This window comes from Rhipicephalus sanguineus, chromosome 3 (assembly GCF_013339695.2).
Source record: "Rhipicephalus sanguineus isolate Rsan-2018 chromosome 3, BIME_Rsan_1.4, whole genome shotgun sequence".
NCBI lineage: Eukaryota > Metazoa > Arthropoda > Arachnida > Ixodida > Ixodidae > Rhipicephalus > Rhipicephalus sanguineus.
In genome coordinates, this window is record NC_051178.1 from 114,739,885 (window position 1) to 114,760,713 (window position 20,829).

The 20,829-nt window shown below is 45.0% G+C and overlaps 1 protein-coding gene across 4 annotated transcripts in view; it reads left to right on the forward strand.

Moving 5' to 3' along the window:
• LOC119386978 (pericentrin) overlaps window positions 1-20,829 on the forward strand; it is a 133,397-nt gene that overhangs the window by 81,276 nt on the left and 31,292 nt on the right. For all 4 annotated transcript variants that reach the window (XM_049413315.1, XM_049413317.1, XM_049413316.1 and 1 more), the window contains 8 exons: window positions 3,051-3,283; window positions 3,885-4,004; window positions 4,870-5,055; window positions 5,690-5,905; window positions 8,742-9,080; window positions 13,051-13,257; window positions 14,759-14,923; window positions 19,057-19,191. In XM_049413315.1, the coding sequence (XP_049269272.1) occupies window positions 3,051-3,283; window positions 3,885-4,004; window positions 4,870-5,055; window positions 5,690-5,905; window positions 8,742-9,080; window positions 13,051-13,257; window positions 14,759-14,923; window positions 19,057-19,191 (1,601 nt within the window). The remainder of the gene's footprint in view (window positions 1-3,050; window positions 3,284-3,884; window positions 4,005-4,869; window positions 5,056-5,689; window positions 5,906-8,741; window positions 9,081-13,050; window positions 13,258-14,758; window positions 14,924-19,056; window positions 19,192-20,829) is intronic.

A 20,829-nucleotide genomic window follows, 5' to 3' on the forward strand; every position in this document is an offset into this window, starting at 1 on the left:
AAATTGAGAGTTCGATGGACGGTTGGGATGAAACATGACAAAAAAAACGAAGTGCACTAACCAATTAAATATTTAGAAGAAAGGCAGTTTGCTTTTCTTTTTTTAAATTGTGCCTTGTTCACATTGAGGCCAATCAACCGGGAGTCTTCTAGTTGATTGGCCTCATTGTGAACAGGGGGTCTGTATGGAAGCCGAAACGTCTTTCTTTTAAAATTTCATGTGGTCAGTGTACTTTGTTTCTTTTGTCATAGCATGGAGTTACAGGGTTGTATACTAACCATGCATGGTGTGATGGCCTTGTTTTGTACAAAATGCAACCGCTGAAGACTGTTTGCCTGTGCATGAAATAGTGATATCCAGATTGTGTTCATCGAAAGAATAGGGCCTTGTGCAAACACTGTGCATGTGAGGGTTTGTGCACCACCCATACTTTGCATGCAAAGATTAGCGTTTTATACTTGGGTTTGAGGTGTAACAATGTTTTATGTTTGCTTGTTTCTTACTTAGCGCGGAACAAAGCAATGACAAAGCACTTGCCCTTTGTGTGTGTTTTGGCTAACGTCATTTGTATGTGGCTGTGGTATTCTGTCTTGTTCACCACACAGCACAAATGCTTTTCTGCCCATTCTGTTGAAAAAACAAATGGGCAATTGCAGAGTTTTTTTGTCAGTAGTGGAAAAGCCAATTTAAATGTAAATTGGATGTTAGTGCATCATGTACCATGAAAAAATTCTTTAATTTCTTTTTTTTTTTCTTATTTCAAAGAAAATTAAAGGGGCCCTGCAACACTTTTTCAACACGGTCAGAAAATGCTGCCGATCGGTAGTCAAGGCTCCTGAGAACACGCGATCCAAATGTTATAGCGCAGCACGCGGCCTGGAATTTACAATTAATTCTCCAAGTCGGCTAGGAATTGTTCCCTCTTCTCTCGACGAATGATGTCATATACCCAAAGGACCGTGCCATGTACCCAAATTCATAGCTATTAGCTGATTTGAGCATCGTGAACTGCATAGTTACCGTGACTGCTGCAAAAGGCTGCCATGTGCCCGCGCGCACTTGCAATCAAACTGAAAGTAAGCCGTGCATTCAAAGAAAAAAAAAAAGAGAGTGCTCAAGGTCATGACGCATGCATGGCGTAACTTCTTTCCCCCATGCCATCTCTCCTGGCTTAGCTTCCAGCACGTTCGTTGGGATGAGACAAAAGAGAAAGCAATTACAGCGTGCAACGAACCTCTGTAAGTCCGCTCTTACTTGACCGATCCTAAAAATCTTTGTGGTGGTCGATTCGTGAGGCAATAAACTCCTTTAACAAATCCATTTGATGGTTGCTTGGAAATGTTGCAGGGCCCCTTTAAGCTCTTTATCTTGCATAAACAGAGGCTTGCTCTGTTTGCACAATCTGAGTTGATGCAGAATTCAATATTCCAAACTGTCACCTTTCTGTGTCTGCTCTTTGTCCTTCCACATTTGTTTTTGGTGTCGCATTATTGCACCAATACTTCGTGGTCTGTACTGTGTAACCCATTTAATATGTACCTAGTGAAAGTGTGGCATAACTATCTACTAAATGCTTGTAGTTACAACTCCAACTCTCACACCACCATGCAGTAGAGGACAGGTAACACCAGGCATAATATGGAAACATCAGGAGCATCAGTGGCACGGCCAGCGTACCAGCTCGTACAGCTTTAGCCTGATCAATTGTGACACAGTAAATTACACTCTTCACTCATCGGTAAGCGAGCTAAGCCAGTTGATGATGCTCCGTGAAAAAGAGTACAAAATATGTGCTTTCTTAAAGATTGCTTTAGGAACTGCTTTGGGGCCCCCTTTAAGGTAGTATTAGAGCCAGGAAGGGACTGTCCCAATGAATGCTGTCAAGTGCTGCCCGTGTCTTACATTTAGGTTTTGCCCTTGGCATATGCAGTTTGCTTGTCCTGTGATAGACGGCAGTCAAAGCAGTAACAAAGGGAGTAAAATCGGGTGTTTCTTCCTGTGGTCCCAGTCTGATTTGTCATGCTGTTCGTTTTGCTGTGAATTGTCAACTCAGCTGGAGCTTGTGCTTGCTTTTACAAAGCTTAATGTTTCTCATGTTTGCCCTTGAAAAGATGCACTGCGGACTACTGAGAGAGAAAGAGAAAAACCATGCATGCCTTATCTTTGTGTTTCTCTCTGTTGTCATGTTCCTACATCAGCCAGTGTTGCAGTGCGGTCTTGTTGGTATACCATCTTGGAATACTAGTCCTGTGCAAACAAGATAAGAGCGCAAGAAGAGTTGAGTAGGTGGCATAGGAGCTGTGTCTGCATGTTTGTGTGTAGAGCTGTGTCCTTGTCTTGCTAAGGGCTGTGCTGTATTTGGGGACAACTTTTTGTGGCGATGCAGGCAAAGCCACAGAGCCAAGGCATGTGTGTAATAGCACCGCTGGATATTGCTTCAAATTTTAATTTTTTTCTTGACAATACAAATCCAGGAATGCACTATCATATTCACTCCGAATTTTGTAACATGCATTTGACATGAAAGCATTTTATATAAAAGCCAGCCTACACTGAGAATTTGTTTCATGTACATATGCCATGTGATCAACAACATGAACATTACCCTCAGATTTCAAAAGATGGCTCATGGTAATCGTGATGAATCCCTCTAATCAGAGTTGGTGAGAATAAAGAAACAGGCAGTCTGTATATCAGATCTAAAATTTACAGTTTTCCTGAAGAGTTTTGTCATGGCCATGATGTGAGCCTTTAGGAGAAACCCTGCTATTGTACCATAAAATCCAAGACCAAAAGAGGTGCCGTGCCCATGTAGATGCTTTCGTATAGGGATATGTATGTGGTAGCTCTGTCCCCCATAGCTTTGCCTGCATAGCAGCGGAACGTCGTCCTCGAGTGTAGTATCCTTACACCATCTTCGGCACTAACTTCCAGTGATTAGCCAGATAACTCCTAACTGTCTCCACTCGATGCCAGTGCCTCCCGCTCCTTTCTCACCCTTCGTGCTTGCTTTCCTTCGCGCTCGCACCCACGTGCATGTTGGTGAGTAGGGCTGCTGGAAGAGCACGAGAGGCTGAGCGAGGAGAAGCGGCGCCTGCAGCGCAGCCAGGACCAGGAGCGGGACGTCCTCGCAGCACGCCTCGCAGAGCTGGAGGCAGCACTCGAGGAAGCGTCAACGCAACGTGAGGAGCTTCTAGAGAGTAGGCGCCTCGAGGTGGCCGACCTGCAGGCGCAGATTGACGCCATGGACAAGCAGCTGCTGTCGCACAAGAAGTTCATTGAGGTACATTACAAGGCCTTTCTTTGACTCTTGTTTAAGTTGCGGATTTGGCAATATGGGGGCTCCAGCCTGATTTGAATTCATTTCATACTTACACTTCCTCTCCTATCGTACCATTGTAGCACAGCCCTCTTTTTACAGAATTGAATACTTGCCCTTTAAGTTTCTTTATTGGGCCACAGATATGCAGTTACTCTGCTCTTATGTGGACATTAATTTACTTTGTTTTGTTGCACCAAGGCAATGCAGACTGAACTGACACAGTCACTGCTGACATATTTGCATATATACTAACAGAAGCACACTGAAGCATTCTTCCAGATATTCTACTACATTTTAAAGACTTCTAAAGACTGCCTAGGCAACAGCACGCACTCGCAGCATCGACTATGTGGGAATCGTTTATTGTTCTCAGCCATCATCATGTCGTATTGCTTCCGTAGCTCGACGACAGATTCTGAGAAGAAGAACGGTGCGTGAAAATATTTTGCTTATTTCTCCAGACACATATTACAGCAGCACCTGTGCCATTTCAATATCTGCCATGCCTTGTTCCCACCATGCAACTTACAGAGAGTCTGATTTTCTCATGCGTTGCTTGCAGGAGCAGACACACGAGCGGGAACAGGAGCGAGAGGATTTTGCCCAAGAACTGGCCAAGTTGCAAGAAGCCCTCAAAGACAAGGAGAAAATTCAGAACTGCGAGCAACGCCTCTCAAAGGAGGTAGGCAATTCAGATAATTTTGCTAATTACCACATCACCGTAGCCGGTGAGTGGCACAGGGACTCTCTAAAAGACGCCATTGTTTCATGCAGTAGAGCTCGCTTTTCACAATCATATAATTAAATCTTTACGCCTGTTCCTACAGACTGGGGACAGGTGTAAGAAAAGATTTTGCATCCACTACTTTGCCACAGCCTAGCAGCTGCTAGTGTGTCTTGCCACCTTTGGCACACTTCCTGTTTCCACGTTGCCACCATAACCTCGTTGTATCGTCGCTTTCAACCGAGCAATCAGCGCACTTTACTGTATACTTCTCCTTTTCCTGGACCCTGCCCTCTTCCTTCCTCACAGATCTACACCTCGTCACCACTGTCCATCCTCTTCCGAGGATTCATCCTCCCACAGCACATAAACTTTTTGGATGCTACAAAGAAAGCTTTGCTTTGAAAGCAACCTCTGCACTAACCATACATTGAGAAAACCAACTTCTGCAATAACCTGGTCTTACCTTCCATGCAATAACAGTGCTAGAAACAATAGACAGGAAAAGGCACCAGCAAAACAATGTGCTGACATGCAACTCACGTCCACTGCGTACTGATCTGGTGCAGCCTCTCATTTTGATCGTGCCATCTGCATCCCACCTCTAGCGCTGTTGCTGCGTTGAAGATGAACACCCAACATAGTTGATGCTTTCACTTTTAGCAACTAGTTCAACCGCTGGCCATGACGACAAAACCAGCCGAACTGCACGGCGAAGGCTTTGTTTTAGTAATCAGATATCTCTTGCATAGCGGCGAGAGCACGTGAGTGACCTTCTGCGGTAGCTCATGGGTTGCGACCGTTGTGCTTGTCTCTCTGCCAGATTGAGTCCCTGGAGCAGCAACTGCGAACGCGAGTAGAGGATCACGGACTGGTGCAGCGAAAGCGTGACCAGCTGGAAGCCGAAGTTCGCTCTCGAGATGACAAGATACACGACCTCCGGGACATCATTCGGGACCTTGAAGCTGACCTGTCCAACAAGTCGCACACGGTCCACGAACTGACACTGGTATGTGTAGGCATCATGTGACCGTGACCGCAAAACCATGCTCGTAGGTTGTCATAGTCGATTAGGATCCATGCAAGGGCTCATTTCATCTAATTAATCCAGTAATAGCATGATGTATGGCATTTGTAGGCAGCAAGAGAGGTGACTACTGTGCTCTCCAAACTAATGTTCTGTGTTACTGAACCCCTTTGTGTCCCTGTAATATCTTTTATAAGTAAACACAAGTGCCTTGCTTAGAAAGTGTGCTAGGCATGTGCAATGCAAATATAATACAAATAACTATAGTTGGATACAACTAAAGAAGTCCAGAGAGGCCGGGGCACAGAAAGAAGTGCGGCATCTGATCATCTCCGCGACTCACGAAAAGTTTCGCTCATGCACTCGCTAATGTACTCTGAAGGCGGTGTCACCAGCCGTCCAGCTCATGACGTCAGTCTGGAATGTACACGCATTGTTGTAGGCTTGTACGCATCTGCCCTTGAAGAGGAAATGCCGCAGACTTCTAAAGTTGTGTCCAACTGTAGAAACTAGGCAGACAGTTGAATTCATAGTCGTGTCCCCTGATAGGGGGCCAAACTACTGATTTGCTCAGCCCAGTGCCTTGTTTGAACTGTTGGCAAATGTGCACTTACAGAAGGTGTCCCACCTGGAGGAGGCCTTGGCGGAAGCCCGTCAAGGTGAACAAGAGGCCTTGCACGAGCTCGAGAAGGCACGGGGAGGTGCCCAAGGGAACCGGTCGGCCGACATGGCGAAGCGGGTGCGGCAGCTAGAGGAGCAACTGGAGGCTCGCACCCAGGAGCTCGACAAGATGGTCCAGATGGGATCCTTGCTGCAAGAGTTCCGTGCGCAGGTATGTGTGTGTGCTGCATTCTCTTTATTCTTCTTTATTTCAGGCCCAACGCCAAAAGGAAATATCGTAAGGCACCGTGAAGAGACAATAGAGCACGTAAAGTGTTTTTCTTGATCACTTTTATGTAGAGCTGTGCGAATAGCAAAATTTTGGGTGCGAAGCGAATTCGAATAATAAAGATTGAGTGCGAATCGAATCGAATAATTTCGAATAATTTTCGAATATTTCTCAAACATTTTTCGAATAATTCGAAGTGAAATTACAGAAAAAGTTGCAGAGAATCCCTAAGTATGTTCTTGTGAGATAGCAACATGAAAGTGTTTCTTTTCGCTAGGTTGATGAAGCGCCAGTGGGGTCATATTTCATAGTTGTCTTTCTTATCAAGAATGAGGCAATGTAGAGGCCGAATTGTATTTATGTACATGATTTGGTGCAACCAAAGTGTTGCCGACAACACTTTACACGTGATAGGCAGAGATGCCATTTCCTCAGCCTCTCCTTCTCTTTCAACTTCTGTGGAAGGCCAACTGATGTGGCAGACAAGGGTGTGCTCCCTTCAAGTCCGGAGTTCCAAATCTGCCTCGTAGACGTCGATATATAAGAACATCTGAAATTTTGGATGCTAAAAAGCTTCGGCGTCCGATTTTTCAGACTTCCTGCCCAAATTTCAGGTCCAAAACAGCATTAATTGAGCCCCCAACTCTGCCCCATCTTTCATCTCCATATTGGAACCAGCGTTTTCTTGAGTTAATAAATTTGAGACCGTAGCGGAGCTTGAAAGGCAGCTTTGCCGCAATACGGGGGGGTGTGATGAGGTGAAGCATATTGAAAATCTAGGGACCACTTCCAAACGGACGTTGACTGTCTTTTGGCCAAGTTCGACCGTAACGGAGCTTGAAAGGCAGCTTTGCCGCAATACGGGGGTGTGATGAGGTGAAGCATATTGAAAATCTAGGGACCACTTCCAACCGGACTTAGTCTTTTGGCTAAGTTCGACCGTAACGGAGCTTGAAAGGCAGCTTTGCCGCAATACGAGAGTGTAATGAGGTGAAGCATATTGAAAATCTGAAGGGGTCACTTTCAACCGGACGTTGACTGTCTCTTGGCTAAGTTCGACCGTACCGGAGCTTGAAAGGCAGCTTTGCCGCAATACGAGAGTGTAACTACGAGAGGACGTTGACTGCATTTGTCTTTGGGAAGTTCGAATAGTTCGAATAGTAAAATTTCAGTGCGAATCGAATCGAATAGCAAACACTATTCGAAAAATATTCGAAATTTCGAATATTCGCACACCCCTACTTTTATGTTGAGCGTCATGTTCTTCAGACCGTCTGAAACTAACTACGTCAAAGACCACTTTCAGAGCAAGATATCCTTGGACCATGGCACTATGTGTCGCAGGCTTGCAAAGTTACATGAGGATTCCTGGCGTTCTTAAAATCAACTGTCCTCGGTAATTGACTGTGGATGTAATGGACACCCACACATGTTCCACACAGATAGCACTCCTCTCCCTCTTCCTTTTCAACCCTTAACCTCTTTCTCCTGTGTAGAGTAGCGAACGAAATGCATTTCAGGTTTGCTTGCAGTCTTTCTTTCCTTTCATTCTCTTTTTTGTAAAGGAAAAATTGTAGTCTGCTCGTTTGTAAAAGGAAGTTACTAAAAGAACCACATGAGGTTTCTCAGAAAGAGAGCTTAGCAGTTGACAAAATCTTTGTCCTGGTTTAGAGACCCCGTCTCATCACCACGACCAGACAGGGAATGAGGTGATGCAACGTATTGCCATCTCGCTTTTGCGATGTTTGCCAAGGTATGTGCAGTGTCCTCAGATGACATGATGGGTTGGCCGCTGCAATTCACTCCATGCTGCCGTGCTGTGTTTCTATTAATGAATTCGTGGCAAACTTTCCAAAGCCCCTTTTTTCTATTTGTGAGAAGGCTAGTACCACCAGCAGTTGCATTACATTTGCTACAACGGAACAGTAGGGTAAAATTAACCATATACCTATAGAATTATTTTTTAAGAAACATTCCCAACTTCCCAATTATATTTCACAATACTTTTTGAAACTTGCCTGTTAAACTTACGCAAGAAATTCACCCGAAGCTTTGTTTTGTGACTGTAGCCAAACGATTAGTCAGGACTGGGAGAAAGTTGGCTTTTCTACATTGCTTGCAGTTAGTTTTGTTACGGTACCCTAGCAAAAAGTGATGTTATGGTGTTGTAGCACCCTCTATGCATGAAAAAGAAAACGAGATGCACGGACTTGCTCAGATCACCTTTGGCACAAGAAATTGTAACGTGGATGACCTCGGGTAGCCCACTGTAGTTGACGTGCGAAATGGGAGGATGTGGCTGATCTTGTTTGCAGAAATTAAAGGGTTAATTAAGACAGACAGAACAGGCAAAACAGCACAAGCAGTGCAGAACACCTTGGATCGATTTGCACAATGCAAAATACAACACGGACAACAAAGAAGTACACATGGATAGCGCTGACCCTTGACTGAATTTGTCAAAGTCGCACACTAGCAGTAAACGGATTGAGGTACCTTTTCTGTTTTCTCTTTTTGCTGGTTGATCAATTTCTCCTTGCACATGCATGTACACGTTCGCATTTATTTTGTATGCACTAAACCCCCAGTTGAGAGTCATGCTGTCCGTGCTTCTTTGTCGTCCATGTTGTATTTTGCACCGTACAAGTCAATTAGAGATGAATCAAGACCAACTAGCCCAGCTGTCAGTTCCGTTATCAGTACAGAACAAGCCCAAATCGCTCTTGCAAATTTGCTCTTGCATGGTCCTCATCACTGTTTCTTTGCCGTTTCCGTCCAGGTGCGCTCCCTGGAGGAGAAGGTGGAGAGTCGCATCCGCCAGGTGCAAGACGCGCACGGCTCGCTGCGGCAGCTGGTGCAGGCGCTGAGCCCAGTGGGGGGATCCCGCGAGGGAGCCCTGTCGGGCACCAGCGAGGACTCCTCGTCCCTATCGGCTGGGGGCGTGCAGACCCTGTCGGTGGACGACATACGGGACGGCCTGTCGCCCAGCGCCCTGCAGTGGGACGAGCTGCGTGGCCTGGAGGAGAAGGTGGACGCCCTGGTGGCAGCCGTGGGCGACACCTTCCAGGAAAACGCCCAGCTCCGCAAGGTCCTCAAGTCTACCAACAAGGACAAGGAGGTGAGTGGTCGCTCTGATCGCTATGAAGGTGTCAGAGTGTCTCCGTATCACTAGATTGATGCAATCAGCGCCATCTACTTTGTCATTTTTTTCACTACAGTCGAGCCCGACTATATCGAACCCGTTTATATCAAATTATCCCGTATATCGAACAATTTCTAAACACGGTAAATTTACATTGAGAATATATAGCAAAAGTTACTGTTACATCGAACGAAAATAGCAACGACAACCGATATATCAAACTCCATGTGCCTCAAAAGTGCCCCAGCAAGTTGGCTTTCCCTCGCGGTGGCGGGGAAAACTGCCGGCGCCACCCTAGAAAAAGTGGTTTAGACCCGGCTGTGCACGGGCGAACACCCCCCTGCAAGAAATGATCCTGGCCCGCTCGCAGCGCTTACAGCCAATCAGAGGCCGTCGTGCTTTCTCCGAGGTACACGGGCGGTAGAAGTGAGCGCCATTTTTTCTTCCTTTATGCTTGTGTGCCTGCTGCTGCCTGTTTTCCTCGAGTCCTCATTCAGCGTGGTCCGTGCTGGTGGTGTTGCCTGTTGGTGCTCTGTGAACCTTCGTGTCGGCAGGGAGCTTAAGATCGACTTGCTCGGAGCTCTTTCTATGCTGAGTAGATCGTGGGCAGATGTCACGAAGGAGACGATCCAGAACTGCTTTAGGCGTGCCGGCTTCCGCATGCCTGGTGATGACACCCCAAATTCCGATGACAGCACTGAAAACACCGCAGGTGTTTCCGCCGAAGTTTGGAGCGAGCTGGCAGAGTTCCCGGGAGCTATCGACGGATCGACATTCGACGAGTTCGTCAGTGTGGACGATGATGTCGCCATCATGGGTGAGCTACAAGATGAGGACTACGTTGCAGACGTCGTGCCGACCACGAGCCAAAGCGACAACAATAAGGAAATTGACGATGGCCCATTGCCTACATCCTCCGAAGTGATTAGTGCACTTGCGTTGGTCCGGCGCTATTGCGTGAATGTGGAAGGTTGCAGCCTCAGCTGCTCCGACTCGTTGGACAACGTGGAGGCGTGTGTGTTGTCGCAGGCAGCGAAGTCGTTGACACAGAAGAAAATCCAGGACTATTTTGTTCCAAAGTAGGGCACGCAAGTAAGCCACCATATTAATAAAGTACTTTTCTTATTGTTATGTGCCTTTGTGTCAAAATCCTATAGCGGGCCTATATCGAATTTTGCCATATATCGAACTAATAAACGTTTTTTGGCGAGTTCGATATACCCGGGTTCGACTGTATTTTTTTCTTCTCGTATGCATAAGACATGCAGCAGCTTGTTAATCTTCTAGCTCTGTCACTTCCATCTAAGTATGTATGTGAGAATGTAGAAATTGCTTTTCTCTGCAACCACGAACCATTTTTAATGAAATTTATTGCATTTAAAAGCTAGTGCCTAGCAAGTGTAATATGCAATTTTTCATGTTTATTCTATATCTTCTCACTCATAAAAATTGCAATACTTCAAGAAATTCATGTGTTAAATTTACAGCTGTATAATTAAGCAATAAAAATTATGTTAAATATTCATAAACAGTGCCTAATAATATGTCTGAAGGGGACAATACTGATTTGCCATGGTAGATTTCTTTAAAATACACCATTAGTGTAGGAGCAGGACTTTAGCAACACACTCCAACAAGTTCACAATTTCACAAAATCAATGAATTCATATGTCGCATTTGTCCACTTCATAGGTTGTAGAAGACACAGTTTGCGAAACTACAATATCTGTTGCTGATGCAAACTTTCAAATTGGCAAATTTCATGCTTTTTTTTTATTTTTAGCAGTTACTTGAATCGTCAAGTTCCTAAATCTAGATTCTGCTTCCTTGAGTCACTAGAATTTACTTCTAGCTCTGAAGTGCACGAAATTTTCCACCAATCATTTTAGTGGTTGTCTCACAAAACCATTTCAGCTTTTGTGTGCAGGCTGTCTACCTTTTGCCATTTGTCGGTACCACTGATAATGTAGTCAACACATGGCATGTTTTTTTTTCTGTTTTTTTTTACCCATTCTAAAATATTTTTACTCTGCATTTTACTTTTTTTGTGTGTGTTTTTCTTAGCCTTACATGTCAGTAACAAATGGGAGGCTGCAGAGTCTTGTGAATTTGTCTAATTTATTATCCTTGCAGAGGTTGCCAGGTTTCTGCACTGTTTGGCAGCTGATGATAGATTAATTACTTTTTTCAGCTTCTGCAAAACAATTTTGTTGAACTAACTATTCAAAATAAACCTCAAGCAATGGTCACTTTTCAGCGCAAAGGGTAATGTGAAGAGTTCTTTCAGCTTTCTTGTAGTTGCTATGGTCATGTTGACAGCTGGCTCCCTTAGCAACACCCCCGGCAACCGTTTGTTATTCCTTCCGTTTGGTGGTGTCCCGGAAGGCTTTATGTGAGATTTGCTCCTTTTTATTTTTTACTTGTTTCATGTTGATGTCTTTTTGCTTTTACTTGGCTTGGCTCTGTCCAGAGGGCTTCTTTAATGCAAATCATTTTTGTTTTTCTCTGCACCCTTGGTAGCTTGCAAATGGATCTCTAGGATGACTTAATTGCAGATTTTTTTTACTTAATGCTACGTTCAAGGTTAGAATAAGCCTAAAGCTTGTGGCTCCGTAGTGGCCAAAGTGTGCACTGTGCTTCCAAGAGTTGAACTTTCACAGCAGCAGTACTTTATGCCGACAGTTGTGGAAATTTGCACAGTCATCAGTACAATTTAGAGCGCAGACGGTGATTGTCTGAATTTCTATATACTCAATGCAAAATGTCCTTTTCTTTTCCTTTTTTTCTCTCTCTTTGTGCCAGTATTTATTTTTATTTGCACATCTTGAAATGTGATGCTGAGGTTAAATAGTGAAATGCCAGTAGTTATAGTGTTGTCATAAACGTTCTGAGCAACCGAAAACACTCACAGTTATTGCGGGCAAAAAATATAAAGTGACCCAAGGGGAAAATCAGTCAATCAGAAGTATAGCTAATTTAGCTGAACACTTCCTTTTTGCTGCCACGACAGTCGCCATCTGTTTTACTATGTTATTGCAAAGATGCATCCCCTATGGAAAGAGTATTGTGTACAGACTTGCTATGTGAGGGTCCTTTAGGTGTGGTGTTTTAAAACATGGTGGCCGGCATGTGTCCTGTGTTCTCAGAATTGAATGCTGTGTTCTCAGAATTGAATGCAGTGCTTGCAGTATACGAAAGCACAGTACCAACTAGCCCAATCTCAGGGCTGAACAAAAAGAAAGACATCTAAAACACATTCCTATCTTCTAACTGAGTTACTGCACACAAGGATATCACCAGTGCTGTTTATAAATGTATAGACTGGTATAGGTGACACACCTACATTGAAGAAGCAGCTCCACTCTTTGATACCTCTAGGACAGGGGTTGGCAACCTGTGGCCAACATGGCAGTTTTAACCTCAAATGGGGTTAGATAGGAACAAAAAAAACATCGCTTCCTATTGGCATTGTCCCCTATTTCACAACTAGCCAGATAACGTCTTCACCTCCTCTCTTTGCACAGGTCCAAAAAAAGGGAAAGAAGAATTCTTTGTAGAAATTACTAGGTCAGGGAAGGACCTTCATCCAAAGAAAATGGATCGTGTCCTCCGCCCCCCTCATGTTGCCATGCGGCCCCCGCCGTGTCGGCTTCGTGCAACTCGGCCCTCCGCCTCGAAAGATTGCCGGCCCCTGCTCTAGGACATCAAACAGAATTTCAAAACAGTCAACACGAGCTGCTGGAATGGGGATAAACACTGAATGGCAGTGCCAGGAGGCTTCATTTTGATGATCCTTAAAATAGTTGTTTAAGTTGAGTGTACGCACAGTACAGTATTTCATTGAATTTGATTCACGTCTGGCACAATTCAATTCGCATTCGATTTGGTGTTTGAAAATCACTGTTTGCACGCCTTTAAAGAATGAATGCCTCTGCTCGTGGTGCAGGAACTTGAGCGTGAGAAGCGGGCCCTCCAGGAGCTGAGTCAGCAGCAGCTGCTGCAAGTGTCTGCACTAAAGGCACATGTAGAGGACGCCCGGCTGGGACTGTCCCCAGCGGGCACCCAGGGCGGAGGCCCCGTGGGCCAGCAGCTGCGCCAGCTCAGAAAAGACCTGCTGCGCGAGAAAGAGGCCCGTGAGGCCGCCGAGCACAAGGTGAGACATCCTTCTGCCGCCAGCAACACACATGGCTACGGCAGCTTCACATGCTTACGAGGGACACAAGTTGGTTGAGAGCAGTGCTGGAATGAACAGCAGCCTGCCGTGATAGATTAGCAGCTATAGTGTTGGGCCTCATAACCACAAGGACGCAACAACATAAACGATGCTGCTTTTCTTTTTCTTGGTCCATAGTGGCCATTCGATGTGTCAATGTGTGCCCAAAACTGCTGTGTAAGACGAAAAGGCACATTTTCACTTACCTTTTCTGAAAAAAAAAAAAAAAAAAACTTAATCTGTATTTCAGTTTTAATGGCAGCTGTTTGCCAACTGCTATGGGCTGTAGAGACAGCACTGAGTGCATTTTTGGGCAAAAAAAGTGGTAATGTGAAGTTCTTATGATATTAAGTACTGCTTAAAAAGAAAAATATTGGATCGTGCGAGCCCAAATCTGCAGAGCTCTCTACAAGGCATGTCAGATATTTGAGAATGTGTCTTTACTGTAAAGAGCCTTTTACTGGCGAAAAATTGATGTCTTCCAGTCATTCTACCTCACGCCCATATAACTGTATGCACAAGCAGTTAGCGCAAAGCTCCTAATGTGCTGACATTAAAGAAGAATAACAAGAGAATTGAGTCAAGCTTTATTAGCAAAATATGCTTCCGCAGTGCCTAGAAAAGCACACTTACAGCAGCATCAACGAGCCAGGAAAGACAGGTGGTGACACTGCTTTAGTTGTTGGCTTTAGTTGTTAGATTTTGGTGGTGACTGCAGAGGCCTAGTTAACTCTGTATCGGTGAAAATGGACTTCATTGTATGCTGAAGGAGCTGAATGCCAAACTTAGCAGGCTTTTTAATAGGTGTACTGCTGCCAGAAAAAAACAAAAGCTCACACGGAAAAAAATATGTCGAATTTTGGGAGATCTGTACTCACATACTGCAACAGGGGTTTCAGCATGAAATTAGAAAGGTTGATGTGTTGTTGTTCATTTTGTCTTTAAGGAACCATCCTCTTGCAACAACTTTATCTCTGTTTTTCATTATTTTAATGCCATTTTTATGAGAATACTCAATACTAATTTTTTGTTTCTCGATGTTTTTAAAACAAACCGCTGGGCTGCATTGAGAAGGGTCATTGTGTACGAATCGCCTGACTGTAAGTGCTGACCGATCTGTGTGTGTGTGTGTGGTGCATGCATGTTTGTGTGGGTGTTTGGTGGATGAACCAATGTTTTTGTGTGTATGTGTGTGTTTTTAAAGGGAAATGACTGTCTCTAGCTTTTGGTTCACTACAAATGTGCAGAGTCGTTTTCTTAATTGCACACTGCTTCTTCTCTTTTTCTTTTTTTTTTGCGGTTTTGTTTTCTTTGCACTTAAGCACACGTTCTGTTGTTTCTCCTTCCTCCTCTTCTGTCGGTGACTTGACCCTTCTACTTTCACACCTACGGCTCCCACTCTGACAATGGTGGTGGTGGTGGTGGTGATTGGTGTGAACAGTTGCAGCTGAGCACGGAGCAGGTGAACAGCCTTCGCGGCCAGCTGAACCGCCAGCGCGAGGTAGTCGCCAAGCAGCGGGAACGACACAGGCCGTCGCAGCACGCTGGCACGCTCACCCGAGACCTCGAGGCCAACCGCTCCCCTCCTACCCCGCACTTTGCAAAGGTGGCTGTGTAGTCTGTCGCACCTTTTTTTTTTTCCTCACCGAATCGCTTCCATCTGCCTGGGCACTCACACTCTTTCCTGGCTCAGTCGCTTCACACCTCATTCTCACTTGCTTTTCCTGCATGCTACATCCTGCTTGATAATCACTGACTACTTTGTCAGATTAAAGTGAACCTTTTCTGATGGAAGTGGACTCGCCAAGGCAGGAAAGAAACTTTAGAAAATTATTTGTCTCGTGAAAAGTGCAGTTCAAGAGGAGGCTACTGATTCTGTAAAGAACTTCACTACGTCCACGAACTGCAAAGTTTTATCTTGGAGGTCACTCATTTCTGCAGCTTTTTATTAAAGGGAGTCCTTTGTCACGAAATTCTTGTTCATCTACCTTACTCTTGTATTTGTATGCAGGTTCAGTTCCTAGATACAGCATCTTTATATTAAAAGCAATGTAATGCTCAACAGCCACATGCTAATATGTCTGATTTTTTTATAACTACCAGCAACTAATTTAGATCATTCCACTGCCATGCAACTTATACCCTACTGCATTATGATGTAGAAAGCTACGATGTAGGTTCGAGACATGGTTTCATCATTTAGAGATTATCTATAGTACAGTTAAACCTTGATACAGTAGAACCCCGCTGTTACGTTCCTCACTGCTGCGTTTTCCCGGCTGTTACGTCGTTTTCCGCCGGTCCCGGCATAGCTCCCATAGGATACAATGTATTGGGAACCCCGCTGTTACGTCGTAACTGTCGGACCGTTCCCGTATGATACGTCGCGAAGTGCGCCCGGAGCCGACCGAGTGACTACCAAAGAGAGCGGCCATGGTGCATTTTCACGCAGCTTGGCCTCGTTTGACCGTAATATTAGCCACATGAGAGGCGCAAGCAGCAGAATCTTTCAATTGATGCAAACAAAAGCATGGCCTTCGAGATTCAAATTGCAAAGATGGCGTCTATGACGTAACTGCTCGCGAAAGCAAGGCCTTCGAGATTGGCATTTACTATTGACAAAAGCATAGCCTCTGAGATTTGCATTGCACAAACATGGCGTGTATGACGTAATTGCTTGCGAAAGCAAGGCCTTCGAGATTGGCATTCACTTCTGCCATCGCGTTGGCGTAGACTCATCATCATCATTATTTGTTGGAGAACGGGAGGAGTTCGAGCTGGTTGGAGCTCGCATGGTCGTGCGTGCGGTTCGCGGTCGGACTCGCCGCGCCGGTCGTGATTGCGTGTGCTTAGTTCTTTCATGCTTACAGCTGTTGGTGTTAAAAAATCACATACGTTGATTACATTTCTGCGGATAAGGCCGTCCTAAGCTCCGCGTTTCTATCCATCGACTAGATCGCGGCTGAGCGCGCCAATTTTCGTGCTGCTCGTAAGAATTGAAATAAAATTCTGTACCACTAAATATTTTGCCGTTTTTCCTGTTTTTCGGCTCTTACGTTTCCCGTCTCTTACGTTTATTTCCTACGGTCCCTTCAAAAACGTATCAGCGGGGTTCTACTGTATAAGGAAGTCAGTAAGACCACTACTTACTGCACTGTATTAAAACTTCATTAAACAGAAATTCAACCCTTCATGCAAAGTATATTCACCAGTGGATTCTTCTTTGCACAGGAAGGGCTGCAAGAAGGTTTTAATATTATGGCAGTAGTATGAGAAAAACTACTTTCAATAACGTAAAAATCAGTTCTGTTGAAACTGAGATCCAGCGACCATACCTTTGCTGTGCCGGTAAAGCTCTCTTCACAGCGGCCATTTGTTACGCTTGAAGCCGAAAGAAATGCAGGTCCAACGCACTGTGGTAATATGGGTTATGCGAAGCTATAGCGCCTATTCAGCTACCACGGCTAGTCATCGGGTGTTGCCCAGAGCGGTACGATGCCTATGCTGTCATGTTTATTGAACCGAACCTCTCAATCTCACTCAGTGTCTCGTCAGCGACATCTTTATCCTGCACGATCGCATTTGCTTGCTAGACGAGTGTGAGCTCGTTGTGTTTAGTGCTATCAGTTCTACAGCTAACTCGTGTCTGTTACATGGTATGCACTGATAACAAAAGCACCAAATTGGGCACTGATGCATGGCACGTGCTACACAGAATACGGAACTACGCTGCATAGAGACAGTAGTGCGGTGCCGACTCCCGCACATCATGCATCAGCTGCACGCTCTCCGTTTTTGTCGTTCCTAAGGTTGGGAGAGGCAGGGGCACCTTTGCTCTGGAAGCCGCTGCTGAAAAATTGACCTTTTTCAGTAGCCACTTTCTGTTACGCATCACACGGTTTTCGCGATCACATTGAATGATTTGAAAAATGTGTTCACAAAAACTGCGTGCAACTCAGCCATATGACCACAGGTCGAAAAAGTTTGTTTATTGCATCAGTATCCCTCTGCCGCTGCAGTGAAACTTCGTGACATTGAAATCTCAGATAAATACAGTTCGTTGTATTGAGGTTAAAAATACGTGGCATTCTATAGACATGAAATTACAAGAAGTTAAGCACTTTATTATATCCAGAATTTGTTTATATTAAAGTTTGTTATATCAAAGTTTAACTGTATGTCTTATTGCTCTTGCCATGCTGCTGCCACTGTTGCAGTGCATAAGTGAAGGGAAAGGAGAGTGCAATCAAACCTCAACTTAACGAAACGTGAAAATCACAAAATTTTCAAATTAATGAAGGGCTTTCAATTTTTGACCATACGTAACCTAATATGTTGAAAACTTTGAAAAAAATAGCATCAACTGAATGTCACGCCCAATTTAATGTTCGAAGAAAGGCAGATGTAGCATTATGGGGAAAATGTTTGTATGCTCATTTTTGTTTGGTACTTGAATGAATATACTAGTCCAATTCTTTCAGTAGACAATGGTGCATTCAAAGTGGACGAAGGCAAACGAAGTGCTGGCTCGTCTGTTATAGCCTATTAAAACTGTGATGGCCTATTAAAGGGGCCCTGCAACATTTTTCGAAGTAACCATCGAATGGCTTCATTAAAGGAGTTTATTGCCTTGCGAATCAACCGCCGCAAAAATTTCTAGAATCCGTCAAGTACAAGCGGATTTACAGAGATTTGTCACACACTGTAATTGCTTTCTCTCTTCTCTTGTCCCAACGAGCGTGCTCGAAGCTAAGCAGGGGGGGGTATGGCTCAGGAGAAAGAAGTTACATCACGTGCGCGTTATGACCTTAAGCTTTTTTTTTCTTCGAACGCACGACTTACTTTCACTGTGATCGCGAGTGCGCACGCGGGCATGTGGTGGCCTCTTGTGGCAGCCTCGGAAACTATGCAGCTCACGATGTTTGAATCAACCAATGGCCGTGAATTGGGTATATGGCATCGTTCAATGAAAGAAGAGGGAACAATTTCTAGCTGACTTTGAAAATTAATTGTAAATTCCAGGCCACGTGCTGCGTTATAATGTTTGGCTCACGTGTTCTCAGAAGCCTCGACTATCGATCGACAGCATTTTCAAACCATGCTGAAAAAGTGTTGCAGGGCCACTTTAAAACTGGTGGGTGTCTAGCGCACCCTTTAGTACATTCTCTGTATGTGTTTGTTCGATCCAGAATTTTGACAATGTAACAAGACTTTGCAACAAGAACATGTGTCGAAGTGCTTATCTGATCTGTGAGTTTCCTCCTTTACCCCCAGGCTATGAAACTGTTTCAAACGTCAATTTTGCTATTTCTAGAGCAAAAGTGCACCTTTGTCAAAGAGTAAAGAAAAACAAAACTGCACCAAGTGACAGGAAATATTTAAATAATGCGCTAGCTAATGAGCATGAGCTTTAATTCATTTACGATAAGCGATGAAATATTCTTTAACATGGGACGTCACTGGAGCCAACATTTTGACAAGCGGTCTCGTCTTCTTCAGTGCTGCAGCTGCATCCTTGAAGTTGCAGTTGCAGCCTTGATGAAGACAAGACCGCTTGTCGAAATGTTAGGTCTGGCGACACCCTGTGTTCAAGAATTTTTTATTGATTCAAGTTTTCATGTTCCCCTGAACTTCTACCTTATTTGGGCGTGCGACAAGTGAAACTAGCCACATGAGCCACAACAACGATGTTGCATGGTGCTGAGCCTGGGATGTCTTTGTGTGGACCCTTGCACACAGCTGCAGAAGCTTACAAACACACGAGGAACCATGACCGAACTGAGCCTGCAGCGGCTGCTGGAACTAGAGGCTGCCCAGCAGAGAGCCCGGTCCCTGGAGCGTACGGTTGAGCTGGAGGCAGCGTGCAGCAACAAGGTGAGGATGTGATCTCACATGCGTGGTCGTTAACGCTACCTTATTTACTTGCACGGTGATTGCACCCTTGTATTGATCGCATCCCAAACTTGCGATCATGACGCGGCCACCGCACGAAATAGCGTAGCGGCACCTCACTTTGTACCGTTTTGTCATGCACGCAGCGCACAAGTTACCCATCTGCCGTTAAAGGCTATTGATTATGCGCTCAAGCATGGCGCTATCCCACGTTGTTTCCCTAACAGCGACAGTAAGTGTGCCACATCTCGAAACAGTCTGCAAGAACCTGGAGACACATGGTAGAGTTGCGGCAACAGCTGTAGATGCATCATCAACGCTCTCAGCCGTGCAACTTCTACGTCGCCACACGTAATGCATGACTCAACAACACAGGGCTTTGCTTTGCTGTCACTAAAGTGCCAGCACGGTATGGGACTGCACAGCGTGTACGACTTTCTTCAGCCCGGCGCAATCAATGGCTCGTCTGAGCTTCGTGATAAGCACTTCCTCTCTGTCACCACATCTTATCAGATAGAGGTGGCGCTTGGCTCTCCATATGCCGATACTCAGTTTTCATTTTAAACTTGTCAAAATGAGTGTCAGTTTGCTGCTCTTTAACCCTTTGAGACGCTATGTACACAATTGTGTACACCACTTGTTTTTGCTATTTGTATCGACTAGGGGCTGCGAAAGAGCATGATACGTTGAGCTTTGGATGAATTAAACCTCCTACATAATAAGTTTATCTTCATTTTATTTTGCAGTGTACTGTTGCTTATGATCACTTTGCTGAAGTCACCACCATATTCGACGAGTTGTTCGACGCGGCGCATCCCGCGACCCACATCAAAAGTATAATTTTTCTTTGCTTAACACGGACAAAACCGAAAACAAATTTGCACTATATCTCCAACCTGAGGTTTCATTCTATTTATGCAAAAACAGATCATGAATAGCTTCAGAATAAATAGTTATTTAATTACAGAGTAATTAGGAATGATTGCTATAACAAGCATAAATTAACGTACTACGACTTTATTTTCGTTGTAATATAATATCGAGTGCCCCGGAATACAGTGAAACCTCGTTAATACGTACCTGTCGGGAACGCGGCATAACTACGCACTAAACGGTAGTACGCATTAACCACCAAGTACAAATTTGCCTCTCCTGGCATACGCCATCGCCGCCAGCAAAGAAATAAATAGAGTGCCACAGCAAATATTGCCTAAAGTACCCACCGCAAAGCCGCTTCTTTCTTTTTGCCAAAGTGGAGAAAAGATCCGCGCACTCTCGCACGACCACCCGATAGCATGAGGTGGCCACGCCAAAGAGCATTTCGAAACTATTACAAGGTCCGGAATACACAGTGACCGACATGGCGACAGAACAGACAATGTCTGCATTCCGCAATGTATGTGTATGCATCTGTATCGCGATCTGCTACTAAACGAAAACTGACACGCGATACGGCCGCGTGGAGCCGATCGTCTCCTGGGTAGTTGCGTGCAGCGCGTCGCCTGCTTGGCTCACGTACGCCGTCGCTACTGGGTCGCTTGCTGTACCGCACGCACGCATCAGTCGTGGGATTGTTCTTCGTGCCCACTTCGTTCCAGACCGTGCACAGATGCGACGAGT